Source organism: Protomyctophum bolini, assembly GCF_963924005.1.
Source record: "Protomyctophum bolini genome assembly, chromosome: 2".
Classification (NCBI taxonomy): domain Eukaryota; kingdom Metazoa; phylum Chordata; class Actinopteri; order Myctophiformes; family Myctophidae; genus Protomyctophum; species Protomyctophum bolini.
The window spans coordinates 39,134,771-39,156,727 of record NC_137863.1 but is presented as its reverse complement, the minus strand read 5'-3'; the positions used below and the strand labels follow the sequence as shown (position 1 = coordinate 39,156,727).

General features: G+C 42.9%; 1 protein-coding gene across 1 annotated transcript in view; it reads right to left on the bottom strand.

Moving 5' to 3' along the window:
- The window catches only part of LOC308330099 (zinc finger E-box-binding homeobox 2), a 35,610-nt gene that overhangs the window by 6,015 nt on the left and 7,638 nt on the right, over positions 1–21,957 (bottom strand). The window contains exons 2-4 of the mRNA XM_080784784.1: positions 2,782–3,096; positions 964–1,182; positions 178–392 (exon numbers count right to left, since the gene is read on the bottom strand). Coding sequence (XP_080640910.1) covers positions 178–392; positions 964–1,182; positions 2,782–3,096 — 749 coding nt within the window. The remainder of the gene's footprint in view (positions 1–177; positions 393–963; positions 1,183–2,781; positions 3,097–21,957) is intronic.

Sequence of the window (21,957 nt, the reverse complement as noted above, 5' to 3'; positions counted from 1 at the left end):
TGCTTTTTAATTTATTTGTTTTTAAGTGGATTTTAGATTTTAATAGTATTTTAGCTCTTTTAACTAGCATACTAAAAGCCAGTGAAACGACATTTCGTTCTCTTATGCATGTTATGTATCTGCTGAATGACAATAAAGCTATCTATCACATCTCTCTATCTTTTAGGTTTGTCTCACCTTGTCTTGTATTTGGTTGTGCAGTGCAACATGCCTCTCCATTTGTGCCCTGTAGGTGGCAGTGTATCCACAAAGCGGACAGACCATGTGGCTCCCTTCCCTCTCCTGGCAGTATTTGATGTGCTCCCTGAGCGAGGCTCCTCGCTGGTAGGTCCTGTGGCAGAAAGGACATGCCTGCTGCATCCTCAGTGCGTCTGGACTCAGTGGGTGAGCATCTGGGGTGAGAGAATGTCAGATATGTTCAACTGTGGCCATACAAGTCCGTTAAACTGACCAAACATCTAAAATACAACACCATCAAAAAACAGCCTTGTATGATTACACACAACATCATGAAACAGCCTTGTGTGAGACTTCATGACCATAGCTATTGTTATACTAAGCCGGCATATTTCACTATTTCATGAGTTGACCAGCAAATGAAAAGAGTCCTTTACACCATGCAGTGTCTATGTACTGTATGGTGTTGAGCTTATTGGCATATTGTAGGGCTTGGACCATTAACAAATTAATCAAGACGTTTCTTTATTCATGTGCATGTAGAGAGTAGTTTTGTGTGTGTGTGTGTGTGTGTGTGTGTGTGTGTGTGTGTGTGTGTGTGTGTGTGCACGTGCACGTGTGTGTGCGCTATTTGAAACTTTGTCGTATGATATGTCATGTGAAAGCAGTCGATGCAATGTGCAACGTGTTGTGATCTTGTAGATGCTATTTTAACATAACGCCTTGGCCTATTCTGACATGCCCATAGTATAGGGACACGCCAGGTCGAAAGGGGTTGACCCTTACCGTGTCCCTCAGGGGAGTGGTGGTGGCTTCCGGGTGACCAGATGGCAGGCGGTAGCTCGTGGAGCCTGCTGCCGGGGTGGTAAACGGTGGCGCTGCCGTTGTGGGGCAGGTGTGGGTGGTGGTCCAGGAGGCTGGCGGGGTTCGAGGCCTTCCTCAGCTGGACGAGGATGTCATACTGGGCGAGGTCCTCCAAGGCATTCTGGGAGTCTGAGTTCTGACCTGCATAAGGAGGATATAGAGGATATATTGGAATATCTAAAGTGGAACTTCAAACGGTTCATAAGTTTGTCTACACAGTACACAGTTAGTTTTGCTATTGATTGAGTCTCAAGGCACACCTCAGATTTCAAATGTAGCTATGTGGCGGTGGCACGAAATCGTAACCACTGTGATCTTGGGAACGTTTTGCGTTCATATGGCACTGAACGTTAGGATTAACCCGATACATCTGTAGTCCTTTCTGTAGCTGTTGCGCAGGAATAAGAATGCCTGTTTGAGGGCATCATTGCTCCTGCTAAATATAGTACATTATACATGTCAAATAGTATATACCATCATCATACTGTGTGTGTGTGTGTGTGTGTGTGTGTGTGTATGTGTGTGTGTGTGTGTGTGTGTGTGTGTGTGTGTGTGTGTGTGTGTGTGTGTGCACGCACGCACGCACGCGCTGCATGTGTGTGTGCGTGCGCTGCATGTGTTTGTGTGTGTGTGTGTGTGTGTTTATATAGGGGTGACAGTATTGTAAAACGACACTGCCTGCAACTGAAAAATAATAAGGCTAAATTGTTGAGTTAAACACAGACTGAGGAAAATCTATTTTGGGGCCGATTAGCCGGACCTAGTACTAGATTTTTGGAATAAGTTTTTCTTTTTTTTATCCATGCCATTGACTGTAGTATACCATGCGGCCAGAAACAGACAGAAAGCCACAGACATACGTGAAGGAGAGCGGGCGCCTTCTATCATGACTCAAACCAGTCAGCTTTGCTTACAGCGCATTGACTTTGAGGAAGATTTTTCAAATGTTTGCAGATGTTGGCATATTTTGAGCCGTTTTTCATGTGGCATGGGGAAGAGCCGGTGTGGTTGGCGTTGTAAAAACTCCGCTTTGCCTTCATCAGGGCAGGCCAAATCACACGAGGCGAGAGGTCTAAGTGATTGTTAGTAGGCAAGCCGCGTGAGCCTTTGATCTCCTCTAAATAAAAGGGAAAGCCTTGTGTCGCCCCGTTCTGATTTCAGTACCGTAACGTCACCTCTTTGATGCATGGAAATATTGTTACATCGTGTGGGATGACTTCCTTTTGTCATGCTTTCACAAGGGTTTTTTTTTCCTCTCCAAAGAGAAGGAATAGCCCATAGGAATGACTTTCGTCTTCACGGGGAGCTGATAAGGTGGTGTGTATCTTGAAGGCTTTGAGAAGCACCCCCCCCAACAATGGAACGGGTCTTGCGTCAGAAAGAGCACTATAAACTTGTTTACAGATGCACAAACACCCAAACCACAGTAAAAAGGGCACCTAAAATAGGATTTATTGTTGAATGGCCTCATTAAAAAAAGATAAACATCCCAATTAATCCATTGAATCCATTTTGAGCCACCGAGTGGCGCGCTACAAGCTTGTAGGTCTGCTATTTTTGAAAAATCGAAGAACGACTGACATAGAACCATAGCTTTTTCAGAAAACTGTCAGGATGTAGAGGACATTTTTAGAATCTGATCTCGGGTCAGAATGGGTTTAATGGTATACAGAAGAGAAATCCACCTTCACTGCATAATGGCATAATGTGACTCTTCTTTCACAAAGACGTCTAACTCACCATACATCCTCCTAAGAGAAGCGCGCTCTTCTTCCCCGTCTGTGAGAGGATGCGGCGCGGGGACGGCACCGTCTTCCCCCTCCGCCTCCGGCTCCCCCGCCGCCCCCCAGTGGCTCTTGATGCCGTCGGGGCTGAGGCTGCGTGGCCGTCCGGAGCGCCGCGCCGGCGGCGGGCTGCCGGGCTCCTCGGTCCCCTCGCTGGGCGTCAGGCTCATGGTCTTTCCCAGGCTCTCCTGGCAGTCCTGGGGCTCCAGGCTCCACAGGCCCACCTCATCCTCTCCTTCGGAGCCCAGCGAACTGGCCCGCTCGATGTCCACTGTGGGTGACCGACCGGGGAGGAGCAGAGACGGAAGGGAGAGACACACACAGGCAGAGGGGAGACAATAGACGTTAGGTCACATATAGGAGTTGCTGTTTTTTAAATGCAATATCGTTCATGCTAAAAATGGGAGTCTGCTGGATAGATTTACGCTCGGCACGTTTGTGGGTGTCTCGCTGAGGAAGAACAATGTAATACTCCACACGCACAGTATTGTAAATCACAAAACCCTAAACCCGTTTTAAAGGCATTTTCAGCGCAACAATACATTTTAAAATCAAATGTCTGGCACATGTGTCTTTGATCCATATTCCATATGAGACACAAATTATTTTGTAGTGTAAAAAATGCATTTTTTCCCACTAGGATTCAGAATGTCATAAACATGTGTTTCCTATCAGCTAATATTTCATATGGCTTTGCATGGATTGAGCTGTAGATTATGATCAACATAGGCCAGCTAACAACCTACACAATTACACAAGCGATGTCAGGAACCGAAAGCAAAGCGACAAGACACAAGAGGGGGTGGGGCTGGGGGGGTGGGCACCACCAGAAATTTTTGCAAAAGTTTCATAAATTTCAGAATATTCCTCGCATGTTGTTTGACTTTGAAAACCCCCCCATAATTATTTGTTTGTGCTCAATTTCAGTGCCGCTGCAGTATCCCATTACCTTGTAAGCAAAGGGAATGAAATATTCTTCATGTGAAGCAGTTCAATGTGTTTCTTATCAGGAGATATTTCATATGGCTTTGTGTGGGTTGATCTGTGGATTAGGATCAATACAAGGCAGATGTGTTCAACTTGCAACCTACACAATTTCACAAAGGGGATCCAGAACTGGAAAAAGTAAGGTCACAATAAATTACGATTGTTTCAGCAATCGTTACTCCGTACATGATGTCAAACTTTAAAAGTTAGAAAATCCCCACGGTGATTTGTCCTGGCTCAATTTCAAGTGGCATTTCTACTAAAGGAGAATTTTACCTTACAGGGATGGAAATATTGTTTGTGTAGCTATGTCTCAGAAACTGGAAGACAAACATGAAGACAGTTTATTCACAACTACAAAAAGAAATCTTCCTTTTCGTGCATGACTTAGTAAAAAAACAGAAACGATATATCACTGTACTGCATGTTAAAGGTCTGCTGCTGTACCCCATGTGCCCAAACTGGAGCAGAATTGGAAAGGCACACCACTTTTTCCCATGGCAAGGACAATAAATGACAATCATAAACACATGCCTGGGATTTCAACTGTAGGCTCCCATTTCCCAGGCTCTTGTGAGGACTCTCTTCGTCTTTCTCCCGCTGATTGGCAATATCTAATCACAACCAAATAACCATCCTCCTCTCTAGCCTGAACCATATATCTAATCACAACCAAATAACCATCCTCCTCTCTAGCCTGAACCATATATCTAATCACAACCAAATAACCATCCTCCTCCCTAGCCTGAACCATATATCTAATCACAACCAAATAACCATCCTCCCTAGCCTGAACCATATATCTAATCACTACCAAATAACCATCCTGCTCTCTGGCCTGAACCATATATCTAATCACAACCAAATAACCATCCTCCTCTCTAGCCTGAACCATATATCTAATCACAACCAAATAACCATCCTCCTCCCTAGCCTGAACCATATATCTAATCACTACCAAATAACCATCCTGCTCTCTGGCCTGAACCATATATCTAATCACAACCAAATAACCATCCTCCTCTCTAGCCTGAACCATATATCTAATCACAACCAAATAACCATCCTCCTCTCTAGCCTGAACCATATATCTAATCACTACCAAATAACCATCCTCCTCTCTAGCCTGAACCATATATCTAATCACTACCAAATAACCATCCTGCTCTCTGGCCTGAACCATATATATCGGTTTGGCCGATCTACTGTATATCTGTCATTTGACTTTTTAGACAACATCGGTACTGGTAATAATCATGCATCTGATGTGTCACAATTTTGTGCCTCAAAAGCACATTTGTGAATCTGTAAAAAAAACCATTTGGATTAGGTTTCCAATGTCATCTAAATTCCGATGTCCTGATCTGAGTACATTGCTACTGGCAAAAGCAGTTACTTTACCTTTTTATTAATTGTATTTGCGGGGGGAGTGGGGTGTGTGTGTGTGTGTGTGTGTGTGTGGGGGGGGGGGGGGGGGGGGGGGGCATTTACAAGCCTTTATTTGATGGCATCAGTGGAAACGCTCCGCGCTATGAGCTTGTAGATCTGCTATTTTTCAATAGCGAAATTATAACATAATGTATGTAACCACCAATAGGGGTTAAACAGTTGTGACCCAGAATTACCGTAATGACTAAGCTTTGGTTTTGTTAATGCCTTTCATAAAGCAGATACTCTTTAGCAATTCAAGACAGGCTGGTACATCAGGGGAGACACATACTGTAGCTGTTTCATAATGAATCATCCTGTCAGATACCATATCTTGTGCCACTCCATTTACAAGGCAACCACGTTTAAATCTTGCTCACACTGAGCTATCACACTCACACCCAATATTACACATACACTCGCAAGCAAATGTATAATAAGACACAGAGAAATGAGTGTAGCTTTTCAGCTATGACTATGACACTGTGGCTTGATGGGCAAAGAGACACATTGATACCAAGTGAATCAGTGCAAGCGTTGCACAGTGCACAAAAGTGATTCATTGTTCTCACTGTCAGCAAATGATCTGGTGAACGCTACAAAACATATTTGCTGTCTTACATCGCATTGGCAAATCTCTGAATTTATAACCGACATGTGTATCCATTTGTATCCGCAAATTGTATCTACCGTTCCAAGCTGATTACAACCTTGTGAAAAACAGCCACATGCGCAAAACATTCAGATTCTCTCTCTCTCTCTACAGTAGGCCCGTGGAGAGCGCCTATACCGAGCCCATGTGGAGGGGAACGACTTGTTTTTATGGGGGGTGAAATTGGTCATCAAAAGTGCTTCCACAAAGCAGGACAACTGTGATGCTGAGGTCGGTCGGGGCCTATCGGCTCAGCGGGGGTTTCCGTGTGCGCCGGCCGGGGCACACTACTACCACCACCACCGCCGGGCCCTGAGAGAGAGAGGAGCACAATCTGCTCCAGATTAGTGTCAAATTGGCTCTAATTTTCCCTCCCATGGCAGTGAGTGACACTGTGGCCCCGTCTGTGCTGTCATTAAAGCGGTGTGCCGCTGTGGGATGGCTTTCATTATCGGACCCCTTGATTTATTTATTTGGATAGCATGTGCATTCTTCAGCGGGGCCTTTGAATATAAGACCAATAGAGCTTTTATAAACCGTGCAGGGGGGCTTGTTGGGGGGGGGGGTGCCTGGGTGTGTGCGTATATGCATGCGCTTTGCAGCTCCATATTTACTGTATTATGTCTGTCTGTGTCACAGATATGTATGCATGTCAATTAACAAAGGACTTCGCCGATGATGAAGTGTGCATCTCTTTAACGAGTGTGTAATATGTCGGAGAGAATAGTACACTGCACGGCGCAGCAGAGTGCAGAACAGCTATTTATTTGCATATGTAGTGTGCGTGGGAAGCGCGTGACTCATATCCAGAGAATGCTCGCTGAACTGTGCTGCATCACGCTTGACAATGTCAATCAGTCGGTCCTCTGGGGACTGTTTTTGTTGTCTTACAACAATAACATGTGCAAATGTTCATTGCAGTAGTGTCCTTTTCATCTCTGACAGTGACAGACTGCTAAGTGTCATCTGAGAGAGTGTGGATATCTCTCTGCAAAGAGACGGAACATAACAGTCTGGGTCTGTGAGGGCCCCCTAAATGTTTGCATAGGACCAACTATGGATAAATGGATCCATAGTTTAATATACTCGACTAAAGGCATACAAAGCCTTTAGTCGCAGCCTGATTTAGGGAGGGAGGGAGAGAGAGAGAAATATGAAAGGACAGAATTCCTACGTACAGTATACCACCTGAAAATGTATTCCCACTATACAGTATCGAGCACATCTAAAATCGAGGAAAAGCAGCCGTGTGATTTCTTGTTTTTATTTTACGAAGGTTCATAGTGGTGCAAAGATCATTTTTTATTGCTATAGGGTGATTTTGGAGAAATAGATCCTGCTCTGTTTACAGCATGGTGGGCATCTACAGTAACACTTTAAACACATGTGACCCGTTATTTACTTAGTAATTATGTGGTGAGATGGTAAGCACACGGTAATGACCTAGGAATTACCTTGTTTGTTTCTTTGGCTTTCAAATTGCAACAAACATGACTACAGGCCTCATTTGCTACATAATTGCTACCATTTCATGTTGATGTTATAAAAATGTTTTTTACAAAAATGGTAGATTATAGAGATTGCTGCTTTTCGACCTAGGTGCCTTTTACTACATGGGACTCCTGGGACAATGTACTTCCCATTACTATTAGCTATACTACTGTCTCAGAGCTGCTCAAGTTAAACATAACGGCGTTGCTCGATTAAGGAAGGGTGAATGAATAGTTTTCTGAAATTGTCACTGAGCACTGGACCATGCCGTGGTTTATGGGGATATTATTGAATGTGCGACGTCCAGGCTGCACGCAAATATGAATATTAGAGAATGTTCTGCGTCTAGTTATAGATTTAAATGAAAGCAGCCTGAGATAAGTAATTACAGAACATTTGTCATGAGGTAGATAACCTTTCAGTACCATATATAGGACTTTAAACTCAGAAATACAAGTTGCAAATAAAATCATATAAATATAATATTATGGTTTCTTTAGGATTTATTTTACAAAAGGTATTTTTTCTTATTGAATACTGTACCTAATATTAAGTAATTGTAATTGTAATTGTACCTAGGAGGAATTAAATCCTTTTTAACAATTTTGTTTAATCTTATTAACTCCTTAATTATGGAACGATACAGTATGTAAGGAATAAATACGGATGCCTGCTTCTAGTGAAAGCAACATTTCTACAAGGTAGCAATAACTAAATTAACTTTAACAATAAAATCCCAACATGAAAAAGAACAGGGCACGATTCATTTTCATATACAAATTCCTAAATCTGGCCTCAGTCTGTTAAAAATGTAAAAACATAGAACTGTGACTGCACTTAGCAGCCACCTGCCATCTACAGAGGGCCTTCCACTAGGCGTGGGCGATATGGAAAAATATATAAATATCACAATATTCTTTCACGATACACGATAGTATCAGGATATTTATTCAATGCGTTTTTTTATGGTTATTCTTTAAGTTACACAGTACAACCACCTACAAGGAAACAGAAACGAAAAGGAAAAGGAGTGCGAGACCATTTAGACCAAAATACTTATTAAACCATCGTTCTACAGAAATGTAAATTAAAGTATAGAACTGCAAATCATAGAATGTGCATTCACTGTATCACGATATGTACAATATCAGGCATATCGTGGAGCCATTGTATCATCGCAACGACATTTATCATGATATCGCCCACCCCTACCTTCCACTCATTACTACAGACATTACATATTGTATATATACATGCAAGTACATTAGAGCTCTCTTAACTGCTTTGCTCTGTTTGGAGCTGCCAGAAATGAAGTCAACAATCCTGCCAAGTAAATTACAGTGAGTGCTATGAAAAACATTCTCCTCAATCACTGGAAATGCATCCTTTTACCGCTGTTTATAATACATGAACTGTCCGACAGTTAAGACAAAATGGACAAATGCTTGTCGTGCACTGTCGTGGTTGTGCCGGCTCCACAGGTGTCAAAAGTAATTCTTGTAACATAGAATGCAACAAGGGGACCACAAGTCACCACATACACACTGCAAAACGAGCACAGCAACGTCATTTTACATTACCTACACGCCTACGGCTCAGCGGGGAAATACATCCATTTTCATCTGTAGAATGATCATCATAGCTACAGTATTAGCTGCCCTTGAATATATATCATAGAAATCAAACGTGCCATTTAAGACCACACTTAATGTGGGAGTTCTTTATTCAAACCTGCTATATGTGACATTCACACAATGAGTCACAGACAGGGGACCACAACTAAGAACAAACACCTCCCACCACCTGATCGCCTTCGTCTACTCGGCAACACACACACACACACACACACACACACACACACACACACACACACACACACACACACACACACACACACACACACAAGATACAAGATGTTCTTTCTTTTTTTTGGCCTGGTTTAGTTTGCTATGGCTGGGCCTAACGACACTGAGACTGAGAGAAAAACACTCATTTGGAAATACTTATGTCACACTGTTTCTTGCTATGTGTTGACTGTTGATGCAATGCAAATTGAATATATAAATATACAGTATATTGAAATATGTAGTGTTGTAAGTGTTGCTTTTCTCTTTGCAAAACAAAAAGCTATTTAGCAATCCAAACATTTACAAAGGTTATGTTATGTAATGTTTATTCAGAAATTCAATATATCATTCGTGAATTGTCAGGAGCTTCATCGCTCATTGTTTAAATATAGCGTTAATATACAGTACAGTCTGTACATGTTTTTTGAAGCACCTCTACAAAAGTGCGTCACATTGGAATACTAAATGAGGATAAACTAGTATGAGGATGGCAAACACATAAAACAGTGAAACATCAAAAGAATTGTGAGAAAACACATGAACATAGTACTGTGAGAAGCTAAAATCGGAATAACAGACGTTACTAAAGCATATACAGTACAATACATAAAACATCAGACAGAGTGAAAGCCATTAAGTTTAAAAGATCTGACATCAAGGAGTGAAGGAAGATGTGATCGTGAATGCATCTTCATGACACAAAGGTCGGTGTTAAATATTCGAAATGGCGGAGATCCCGCTTCAGCACAAAACACTTAATTATTTAATTTTGTTTATATCCAAAATCCATTTCATATAGATTAGATTCATCACCAGTGTTGACAGAGCAAATCGAGGACTTGATAATTGCACTAAATTGCACGTTAGCTGATAGGAATTGTGTTAATGTGGTGTCTTTCTGCAGTTTCATTGCATTTCTGTGGGCTGAGAAGAGGAAGTGTAAACATTCTTGTCTAATGATCTCAACAATAACCACAAGCGCATCAATGTGAATGTCTAAGTTACAGTACATACAAGTTCAAGACAAAAGTGAGCAGGAATTGACGAGAGTCATTTCCTTTCCTCGCTAGCTGGCTGTGAGCTTTTTATGTTTTAAGTCAGACCGCCAGGCGAGACTCACATTGCTCCTTTTAGAGAAACTGCCACGTGCCACACCCCGATCTGAAGTGCAAATGTATAGTTTTGTATACCGGCAATCAATGAACGGTATAAAAGCATGTTCAATAAAAGGCTTGGACGAGTGAAAGCGTGGGTGAACGAGAGAATGTGTGTGTAACGGGGGATGAATGAGTGAAAGAGACGGGAGTGATTCCCTTTATTTTTTTGTTTCCAACATTTGGTTTTTAATTATTATTATTATTTCAAAACATTTTCCAAAAAACATTCCCAAAAAAGCATGTCATGAATAAATGAAAGAAAAATGTAAGAAATTCCATAAATTATATATATATACCATAATATTTAAGAGGTAGTGAAAATAGCCGAACTACAAAGTCGCGCAAAGCGACACGCTGTGACCTTGTAGATCTGCTATTTTCACTATTTTGGGTCCTGGAATAATTTCTGTGTTTGGGTCACGCGCTAAAAAGTTTGGGAACCACTGGACTAATGCATTCGTATGGTACACCGTGAAATAGAACCAAATGGACCCTTACAGGTCCATGTGCACACGCTCAGGAGTCACCTGTCCATTTGCTTGCTTTTGCACTCTTTGTAGTTTCAAGTCAATGTGGTGTCAGAGAAAGATAGGTTGCGTGGGAGAGAGACAGAGAGATAGTGTCAAACTGAACCCTGATACAGATCCTCCCACTGACGTTAATATCAGAAAAGGAAATACCCTGAGTTTGCTGCATTGGCAGCAACGCACACACACGCACGCTCGCACGCGCTGTGCATGGCACACACAAACACACAGAGACCGGAGGCCGTAGCATTGGCTAGCAAAAACAATCATATCACAGCGCATACACAGAGATGACAACAGGGGTAGAGCGACAACAATAAACCACAACGGGACAAGACGGACAGCAAGACTGCTTTAGCTCTTGTGTGTGTGTGTGTGTGTGTGCGTGCGTGCGACCGTGTGTATATGCCATGCGTATAGGACGGGTGCCACTACCAGAAGATCTTGGTTACAGACAGAGACTATAGTGCAGTCTAGTCTTTAGATGTCCTGTTCACTAAAAGACACCACCCTGTCTGGGTATTTTATGAAGTCGTTGACTACAGTGTATATATAAATATCAACAAAGTGATAGTGTAACGTGCTATGTACTGTATTCAGTCATATAGAAAGTAAATTGATATCAGTGGTGATATCTACTGCTACTAATAATGTAACATAGCAGCAGCAAAGATGCAGAACACATGCTACTTCCGGGTATGACTTCAAAACACGCTAAATATAACGGACAAGACTGAACGACGAAAATAGCCAACAGATTAACAAATGAAATCAAATCGAAACTATTTCTTACGACACACGCTCCGTAGTGCGCGCTGATTCCTTTTGACGGAACAATGAGGAAAAAGGACATGGCTGTCATAGTGTCGTTATCTTTGTCTTTATCTGTCACCATCTCATCTCATCTGGAACTAATCTCTTACTTCCAATATTTGCACTCCTCCACCCATTCACACCTCTCCCATATATCTTACAATTTATTTATTTTATATTGTTGCAATGTATGCTGCATTGATTGTGTTTTTTGTGTATTATAAAGACTATGTGCAGGAGGATGCTAAACGCACAGCAGTCTTAGTAGTGGTGCCAGCTCACGGCAGAAACATCTAAAAAGAGAAGTCTTAAAAAGACAAAAGAGTGGCCGCACACACTGATTATGTATTAGGATGCAGAGTAGGAACCAACGTTTCGGCAGATACAACTGCCTTCTTCAGGGTATATGCATATTATAAAGACGATGTCATGCATGATATTATTTCTCTTATGATGGAACTAGTAATATCTCTATTCATAGAAGGCAGAATTCTGGTGACTCACACCAAATCACTATGGCAAATTCTTTACAATACAATAACCACACCTGTTGAATACACATTTAGATTCGGTAATGTTCAGTGCCGCTCTCAGCGCTGGTAGCATGTTAAATTAAGATGGTGTTAAAACCACAGTTGTGCACTCAAACAGCACTGTGTGTGTGTGTGTGTGTGTGTGTGTGTGTGTCATTACATTACATTTTTGTGACATTAATGTTTAAGGAGTTGGACAATAAGCCATGACCTAAGCCTAACTCATTATCTGTGGCGGTGTGCACACGCCGTACGCACACACACACACACACACACACACACACACACACACACACACACACACCATGCACGCACGCACACACACACACACCACGCACGCACCACACACGCATGCACGCACGCATGCACCACACACACACACTTGCTGGGGGGAAGCATGTATAGTAAGATTGTCACTATCATAAGCTAATATCAATTTAGCAATTCTATAGTCCTGTATTAATGTTAACAGCAGACTAATTGATGTCATTACAAATGATCACATATCCATATCGAAGAGTCTGGTACGGTCATTGCCTGTGCGGTATAGTAGTTGTACCCTGAGAATGTCATACTGTACTGTACTATTTACCCACCTATACTGTACTGTACTTATTAGTCTCCATTAGGTTTCCCATTATGGCCGTGAGTGAACCACCTTACAGTATGGTGTCTTCAAGCCCTTCAAGTCCCGACTACACGGCTTGGAATATATGAATAAAAACAATGTCCGCTTGCCTCGTAATCAGAAATGCACGTGGCAGATAGTTGTTACGTCCCCACCAAAGAGGTCCAGGTGTTATTTTGTGCAAAAGCTCCTTATTGGCTAGTTCCCTACCATAAGCCCTCAATGAATTGCATTGAATTTAATGGGAATTGAATGGGGCTATGGGGTGTTGTGCTAATTCGCTTATTTCCATCGCTCAAAATTATAATTTCTTTGTATATATCCTCTCTTCATAATGTAAATAATATCCCAAGCGGCACACTTTACTACTTCTTTCGATGGAAATAAGCAAATTAGCATAACGCCCCATTCAATTCCCATTCAATGCAATGCAATTCATTGAGGGCTTATGGTAGGGAAAATAGCCAATAAGGAGTTTTTGCACAAAAAAACACCTGGACCTCTTTGGTGGGGAGTCGGGACGTAACAACTACAAAGAAAGGTAAGAAAGATAAGAAAGCATTCTAGCAAATAGGCGAACTTCGTTCAAAATAGGCAAACATTTTATGAAAATAACAGATGGGGGGGAAAAGAAGTGTATAGGATTTAAGCGGTTGAACTAAAAACAAGGAGAGAAGAGAGTTATGGAGTGTGTGGAGAGCACAGTGAGCATATAGTTGATGGTAGTCAACCAGGTTTTAGAGCCTGTGTTTATGACACCCACAAGGGCACTTGATCAGAAAGGCAAGACTTGAACAAGGACAGGTCTTTTTTACTTCTCTAATGTGCGTATAGTGCACATTATGGTTGTGTATGCATTAACATAGCAAGGCATACTCACTCACTGTCCCAATAACTGATTGTTTAATGTATGTTGCCTGCAAGTTACAAGTAGGCTTATTAACCCATTTAGGGATGAGACCCTAACCCTGTCTTCTAAATCATGACAGTTTAAAAAAGAACCTAGTCAGTGGACAGTAGACGAAAGCCAAAATAAAATAAAATAAAAATAAAACTCAGTGAAAGAATATATTCAAAGATTGGCCGCACATTTAGATTTTTCAAAAATGCTATTTTTCAATAGCTAAAGTATAACATAATCCTTAAAACACCAAAAAGGTGTTCCCGTCCTGACTCCTGAATGGGTTAAACGTTACGTGATTTGAGATGTGAGTGAAGCAGTGCACCAACACTCGCCTGCCATCTTCCTTCAGACGTTTCCTGTCTTCTGCTCTCTGCAAAGGTGCCACCATGTACAGTATGTACAGTACACCTGTCCTGAAGGCCCACTCACTGTTACTTAACATAATGAACACTGCATTAGCCGCCACAAACATTTGACTTTTTACTGCATGGGCAGCTTACGAATTGTTAGAATGGATTCAAATTCTGCATCTCTTTATTGCAGTCCAAAGGTGCTGGGATCTGTCAACAAGTTGTTTGACAGTGGGTCTAATGTTGCCACCCACAACATGTTCTTGAATGTTGTTCTGTTTATGCAAACCGGCATCTCCCGTCCGTCCGTTAGTTAGTCACCCACGCCTCCATATATGGTCACGCCTCGTGACATCACGTCTCCATATATGGTCACGCCTCGTGACATCATGGAGACCCTTAGATCTCCATATCTGCATATATGGAGCCGGCCATCAACTCTACATCTGACCTCAAACCCTTAGATCTCCATATATGGAGCTGACCTGTTCTGATATTCCATATGTTGATCTCTGACCTCATCAAACCCTGTACACTCAAGACACGCTCCATATACGGCCAGTACACAATTCATTCCATGTTGATCTGACCCCCCATGCCAGCCGCCTGCCGTCTACTGTCACCCAGGCGGATGCGTGCACGCGACCTCGCTCTCAGGGCGTCTTACTGGTTTAGGTCAAGCATAGCTATATCCACTTGTATAATAACAGACTAATACCATTCATCTATTATACAAAGACCTTCGTTACTTATTATCTACATATAAACCTCCCAGACTCTTTAAATGTACAGCCGACTTAACAGGTTTTGTGTGTGTGTGTGTGTGTGTGTGTGTGTGTGTGTGTGTGTGTGTGTGTGTGTGTGTGTGTGTGCGCGCGCACAACCATGTACAGTATGTTTCTTGTGAAACAGTCTAATGATGATTACCTTAAGACTGGTCATGTTGCCACCCACAACATGTTCTTGAATGTTGTACTGCTTCTCTGTCATTTATGTCCATGTGCATATATGTGCATGTTCCTGAGCACATGTGTGTGTCTCCACGTAAACACCCCACCCATGTGTGTGCGTACTGTGTGTGTGTGTGTGTGTGTGTGTGTGTGCGGCCCGTGTGCGTGTGTGTGTGCGGCCGGCGGGCCGTGCGCACGCGCATCGCACCACACATAGGGGTGTTGCTGGTGAGAAAGGTTGGCTTTAGTGAGCGAGGAACATGTTATTTTGAGTTCACCCCTTCGCCTCCCCGGGTGCCCCAAGTGGGGTTTCCGTGTAGCGAGTGAGGGATTGGGGCTACGGAGGAATGCAGTAAACGGTCACGGAGGGACCCACGCATTCACCGCACTGTGAATCAAAAAGCCAAACACCACTTCATTAGGGCTCCTGTCATTGAAAAAGTCTCTCACACCACTCTATAAATATCCCGTTTCCCCCCCTTCAAATTTGTTTTTCCCCTCTTTTGACTTTACGCATGAAAATGCTTGGAGACCGTCCCGGCCGTGTGATGTGGCTCTTTATTTGGTACGTCGGTGCAATAAAGCCACACAATAGTGGCTCCTTTTTTTGAATATTAAAAGCGTTCTCTCAAGGAACACAAAAGTTCTGACGTTTTCTTTTTTCTTTTTTATAGAGGGGTGTGCTCGAAATAAAACTTCGTTTTGAGCCCTAGAGGCCGTATATTGTGGGATGGGGTTAGTTTTACTTGAGTTGCAACTTTCAGTTACTCTCCATGGATGATTTGTTTTGAGGGTAAAACAAATATGCCCGGTATCCGACCGAGTTCGTCCCCTCAAACGTCTTTATTGCATCCTTAAGAGGTGTCTTCGGAGCAATGTGCTGTGAATTAAAGAGACAATGCTCTGTGTAACTGCCCACAGACTCCTATAATCTAAGTGCTTACAGCCAGGAGAGGGAAGTTCTTAGAGAACACTTTCATGTTGATTTAGAAGTGCTAATGGCAAGGAAACTGTTGTTGTATAACTGGTTGTTACAATAACAATATTAATAATGATAATGTATTGTTATTATTTACTAGGATTTAATATAATTCATGTAACCGAGTTCCTCCAATTCAAATTCCAATGATTTGATTTTGAAGAAATACATTTCAGCAGATCTCTGCTATGACAGTCATACCTACAGTAGTACTCAGATTTACATACAGATGGGGCGCCATCCTCTGGTGCATGTTGGCATTACATGCATGTTTCGCTCCAGCAGGGTGAAAAGATTCAAGCGAACATTTCAAATGACCACATGTGACCTCTGGAACGTTGAGACATTAAAAAGATGCCTTTTAAATGGCTTATGGCGTTCCTTTCCTCTCTCCGCTGTCTCTCCCTGTCTGTCTGCTCCTTTTCTCTCATCTTTTCTCTTGCTCACAATGTACTTAACCACTTAAACCCCATATGGTTGAGCGGAGTCCCACAGGGCTCTATGCTATACTATCGTCTTTTCTGTTTTTGTGGGGAAGCTTTCGCTCAAAGCAGCAAAGCATGCAGGCGACGCGTTGTGAGCTCGTCGATCAGCAATGTTCTGCATAACCATGTGCGGGCATGCACGTACTCACATTCAGATACAGGTGAACGGACGCACACATTGATTAGGAGGATGCGCAAAGGAGAGGGACTGAGTTGGGACGAATAGACCCATGCTCTGCAGTTGATATCACTATCGGCTGAATTTCCCCCATGGGATTAACCGACGTTCCCCCCCCCCCCCCCACTGTAACAGGGGCGTACATTAGCATGTGTGTGGCGTGCGTGTGAAGCATGAGCCAACCCTTTTCGAAAATAAACCAATTAAAGTCGCAGAAGAAAACTGCAAAGGCAAGCAGTACCACACCAAGAGTGTGTGTGCATGTCATTACTGACACTAACCCTGTAAGTAAAAAAAAATGATGGGAGAGAGAGAGGGGGGCGGGGGGGGGGGGAACTCAACCAATGGAATAATAAAAAAAAAAAGAATCATCATGAAGAAAAAGAGGTTTAAAAAGCAAACTCTGAGTTTAAGAGGATCTTTGATGTGTATCAGAAGAGGAAAGCAGCCCTGCGACGGACGGGAGTAACTTTAAGTCAAAGCAGAAGGTTGGCTGCCTGACTTGCTGGCTGCCTGACTGACTGGCTGACTGGCTTGGCTGGCTGCCTGACTGGCTGGCTGGCTGGCTGACTGCCTGCCTGACTGACTGGCTGGCTGGCTGGCTGGTTGGTTGGTTGGCTGGCCAACTCTCAGCTTTGATGGTGCTGGCTGTTTGAAGTGGTTTTCTGGGGGATGGGAGCAGTGCGCGGCGTCAGTGGGACAGAGGAGGCGCTGGAGGGGGAGGCGCCGTGGCGACAGAACAGGGCCGGGGGGGGGTAGAGGGGAGGGACAGATAGATTGAATGAGGAAAAAATTAGAAGATCGGGGCACAGATGAAAGGGAAGTGTCCTGAAAGGAGATAGCAGTTGGGACGGCGGGGAGAGGATAGGCTTGTTGAGTTGGAGATACCACGGTGCAAAGAGAAGGAGAGACTGTGTGGGAGAATGAGAGACGGAGAGGAACAAAGAGGCAGAGAGAGAGAGAGAGGGATGAAAAAGGGAGTGACTGAGGAAGAACCAGGACCGACCAGCCACCGTACAACGAGTGGCAAAAGTCAGCTGAGAGAAAAGACGGACGAGACAGATGTCTTCACTAACTGTCCGACCTGTCGATTCAGAGCCCCCCCCCCCCCCCCCCCCAGGCCCAGTGTGTGGCCTGGACACATTCACACCTAACTATTATTATATCACTCACATGACGTAAACCCGTCTTTGATACCCGGCCAGCCCTAGAGTTATTACTTTACTTCCCATTTCATCCCCTCCTGCCATGCCGGACACACGCACCATATAATCATAGCTATGCTGTTTTCCTGAGGTGCCCAAGTCGACCGCACAGAAGGAAGAAACATCATTATTCGGACTCCGAACTTGTGAATCTGTTCTTTCTCTCGTAGTGTCGATCACATAATCGCAGTGAGCCTGGTTTGATTCTGACTCGAGGCCACGTGTTGCATCTCTTTCCCCCTCCCTCGTCTCTGTTTCCTTCCTCCCTATACACCGTCATTTCTAAATGAAGCAAAAGCTGCCCAAAATAATCTTTTCAAACAAATCTGTATTTCTCATCAGCGCTACTTATTGTAGATGTGTTTTTTTCACCCTTTTCTTTTTCTTTCCTTTTATTAAAACTCTACTTTATGATTTCGCAACATCTATGGAAAAAATCTAACCTGCACTGATTCACGACAGAAATGCAGATAAGGAGCATCTGCCAGATTGCTGTGATAGCTGATGTAATGGACCAATTATGACCTTTTGATTCTGTAGCTTCCTTTCTGTAGCGGAGGACACTTTCACTTAAAGCTCTTTATCATGCCTAGGGTGCTCCCTGCCAGAGAACATTGGTGCGATCATAATTCGCAAGCTGTTTGCAAACTTTTCTGTCCCCGTTCGTTTCTTGACAAATTGACGTTTAGACTAGGGTTTTTTTTGTGTGTAATTTAAGCCCTAGAACTCATTCCCTTTGTGATTGTGTTTGGCCCTCTGCAGTTATGATTACAATTTGAATGCATGCAAAGTTGTGCCACACCACACTAGTGCTCGGTCCCACATTAGACGCCTTGACACATTCATAAAGCCATTCTTCAGAGAACTACTACCTAAAATCATGGGGGAATCCAGGCTGGATTATAACACAGGACAGTAAAGACTAACAATGTAATATAACATTATGTGGACTGAAGACTAAAGGTGACTCTCTACCCCAAAACGCCCTACTTCAAACAACTTCAGACTGCTAGTCTGTTGACATTAGTTGGCATTGAAAAGTCGGGCCGACAGCATATTGCATTCTTGACACCTCCACACCACACCAGGGGGCAAAAGTAGCAGCCTGCCAGCGTCGCCTGGTTTGGGCTTGTTTTTCAATACTGTCGCTTGTAAATATGCATAGTTGTGTGTTGCTTTAGTTTGGGCTTATTTCTGAATTGTAGCTACTTATTTGGGCTTGCTTTCTAGATTCTATTTTTAAAATAGCTGATGTATTAGGGCTCAATTGGTGAAACCTGGTGGGCTTGTCCTGGTCGCTTGTTTCACTTTCACGCTTTTCATCAGCCCAGGGCTAACGACGGGTTAGTGGCTAGCCTGTCGGGACCCGACCAAAAAAGTCTGGTTGGCGATCGATGTCCGACTAGAAGTCCCGACTCGTTGATAGTGCCGTAATGCCGACGAGAAGTTGTCAGCAAGAGCCTCTATCCAACTGCTTCCGCCGCCGAGTTGGACCGATATCGGCGGTGGAGAGTTAGCTTAACAGAACTTGACATGCGGCCAGAAAATAATGAATGGATATTTCTCAAAGAGACTTTATTGGTAAGACCTCCTACTGCTGCAGGTGGGTTTAAAAGCCTGCAGCATGTTCTCGTTATCACAGAATATGTTCACTCCCTCCCAGGTGTGTGTGGGAGTGTGGGAGGTGCGGGTCAGATGAAGGTGGTACCTGTTGATAACAGGTACAGGGAGAGAGGGGGGAGTTCTCCCATCCCTTCCTTTCCCTCAGTATTCAGTCCAACTATCACTTCCTCGCCTATAATTCAGACAAAAAAATGTTTTCTTTGGAACCGGTCCAGTTATAAAATATGAACTGGCAATCTCCTCCAAACAGGGCAGCGTACGCTTCAATGGCAGGCCACCAATTAACCAGTCCAAGTAGACTTGCCACTTTTAACTACATGCATTACTGCCAGTCATTCACGCCCAGCACCTGCTAGTGGTGGAAAATGTTTTCACTTAAGTAAAAGTATCAATGCTGCAGTATAGAAATACAGTACAGAAATTCTAAATGTACTTGAAAATAGAAAATACGAAAGTATTGGCATCAAAATGTACTTAAAGTACCAAAACATAAAGTAGTCATTATAACTCAATTAGTCAAATGTATAATAATCTTTTGAAAATAGCAGATCTACAATTAGCTCACAATGCGTCACATCGTGCCACATTGTGAGCTTGTAGATCAGCTATTTTCAAATGGCCAAAATGTATATACGTAGCCTAAGCCTGGAGTCGTTACTGTATGTTTTTTAATAATCAACATCTACAAAGTAACTAGCAACTAACGTTTTCAAATACATGTATTGGAGTAAAAGTGTAATATTTGGATCCGAAATGTAAGTAAAAGGTAAAGTATTGGAAATTGGAAATACGCAAGTAAAGTACAAATATTGTAATTAATTACACCACCCACTCCAACTCAAGCACTGCACAAACCATGCCCCCCACACCCACCCTGCCTGATTTGTGATGACCAGTCCAAATACCATGGGGATGTTTTAGTCTCCTAGGAGTCTGAAAGGATATTGCTGACCTATAGCGGCTCCTGTGTTCCCATGGATCTCCTCAGCTCACTGGAGGTCTGAGATGGTCCCAAAAGACCCTGAATCTCAGGCCTTCAGGTCTACTACAGGCCTCAGTGGTGTACTGTAACGTAACTAAGTACTAATGTACTCAAGTCCTGTAGTTTATGATTACACTTTTCGGGATGTTTTACTTTACCGGGGGTTAATTCAAATTGTCAGTGCTTTGTTTTACTTCTACTCCATTACATCTCAGAGGCAGATGTTGTACTTTTACTCCACTACAATTATTTGAAAACTGTGGATGTTTCCACTGTAACATCAACTGTCCAAAAATAAATATATGACTAAATAAATAAAACAGTGGAGATTACGTCAGACTCATCATGAAGTCCGTCCAGCATGCGCTTCTGATTAATGAGCGCCACAATCAGCAGGCGATTGAACAATGTATTTATTTCTACATGTCGTCACACTTATGAACAGTAAACTGTTTCTCTGTGACTGTCTTGTCGTTAATTTGATCATTGTGCAACAGTGACACACACACACACACACACACACACTGCGCACACACACACACACACACACACACACACACACACACACACACACACACACTCAAGTTCACTTATACTCAAACTCATCCTGCACTACTGCATACACAATGTGCTTGTTGTGTATATACTTACTATTAGACAAGATATGGTTAATGCATGGAGATAGATACTTTAATAGATAAATACTGCCCTGTATCTTATCATATAAAACAACATTGTTTGTATTGTTTTGTACTGTCTATAGTCTATACACATTGATTCACTGATGACCGGAGATAAGTTCCTTTTATGTTTGATATCATACATGGGTGGAAAATGCTCAACTTTGATTCTGTTCCCTGCTACTGCTGTACTTCTCTATGGACATTTTTTTTAAATGATTATCTTGCCAGCTGTAGGCTGGTACAGAGATCAGGACATGTTGTCATCCAAGAGATGTGAGCATTGTGTCACATTGAGTCAGCAGTGGCTCTCAAAGTGAGCAGCAGGGGTCCTTGGGACAGACGGTCCCCAGCACTTTATGTGCTCTGATGAAGGCTCATAGCTGACATGCGCTAGGCGGAAATGTGGAAATATTGAGCACTTTGTCTTCCATTCATTTGAAATTTTGCATGTGCTCCCTTTTTGGGGATTTTTTCAATTACTACTTTTGATTGTCTACTGGATGTATAGGGTCTGGCAGTCCACTGAGAAAACCATTGCTTGATGCGCGACCTCTTTTCCTTTTACTTCCACTGTTATTTCACTGGCTAGAAGTTTAGCCCAATGAGAGAACGTATGAGAATGACTCTTCAGATCACAGCTTTTACTCTCTGGCACAGAATCTTTTCAGATGGCAGTCTGCGGCCTAATGCTGTACGTATCAATTTGGGGGCTCTATCATGACATGAAAAT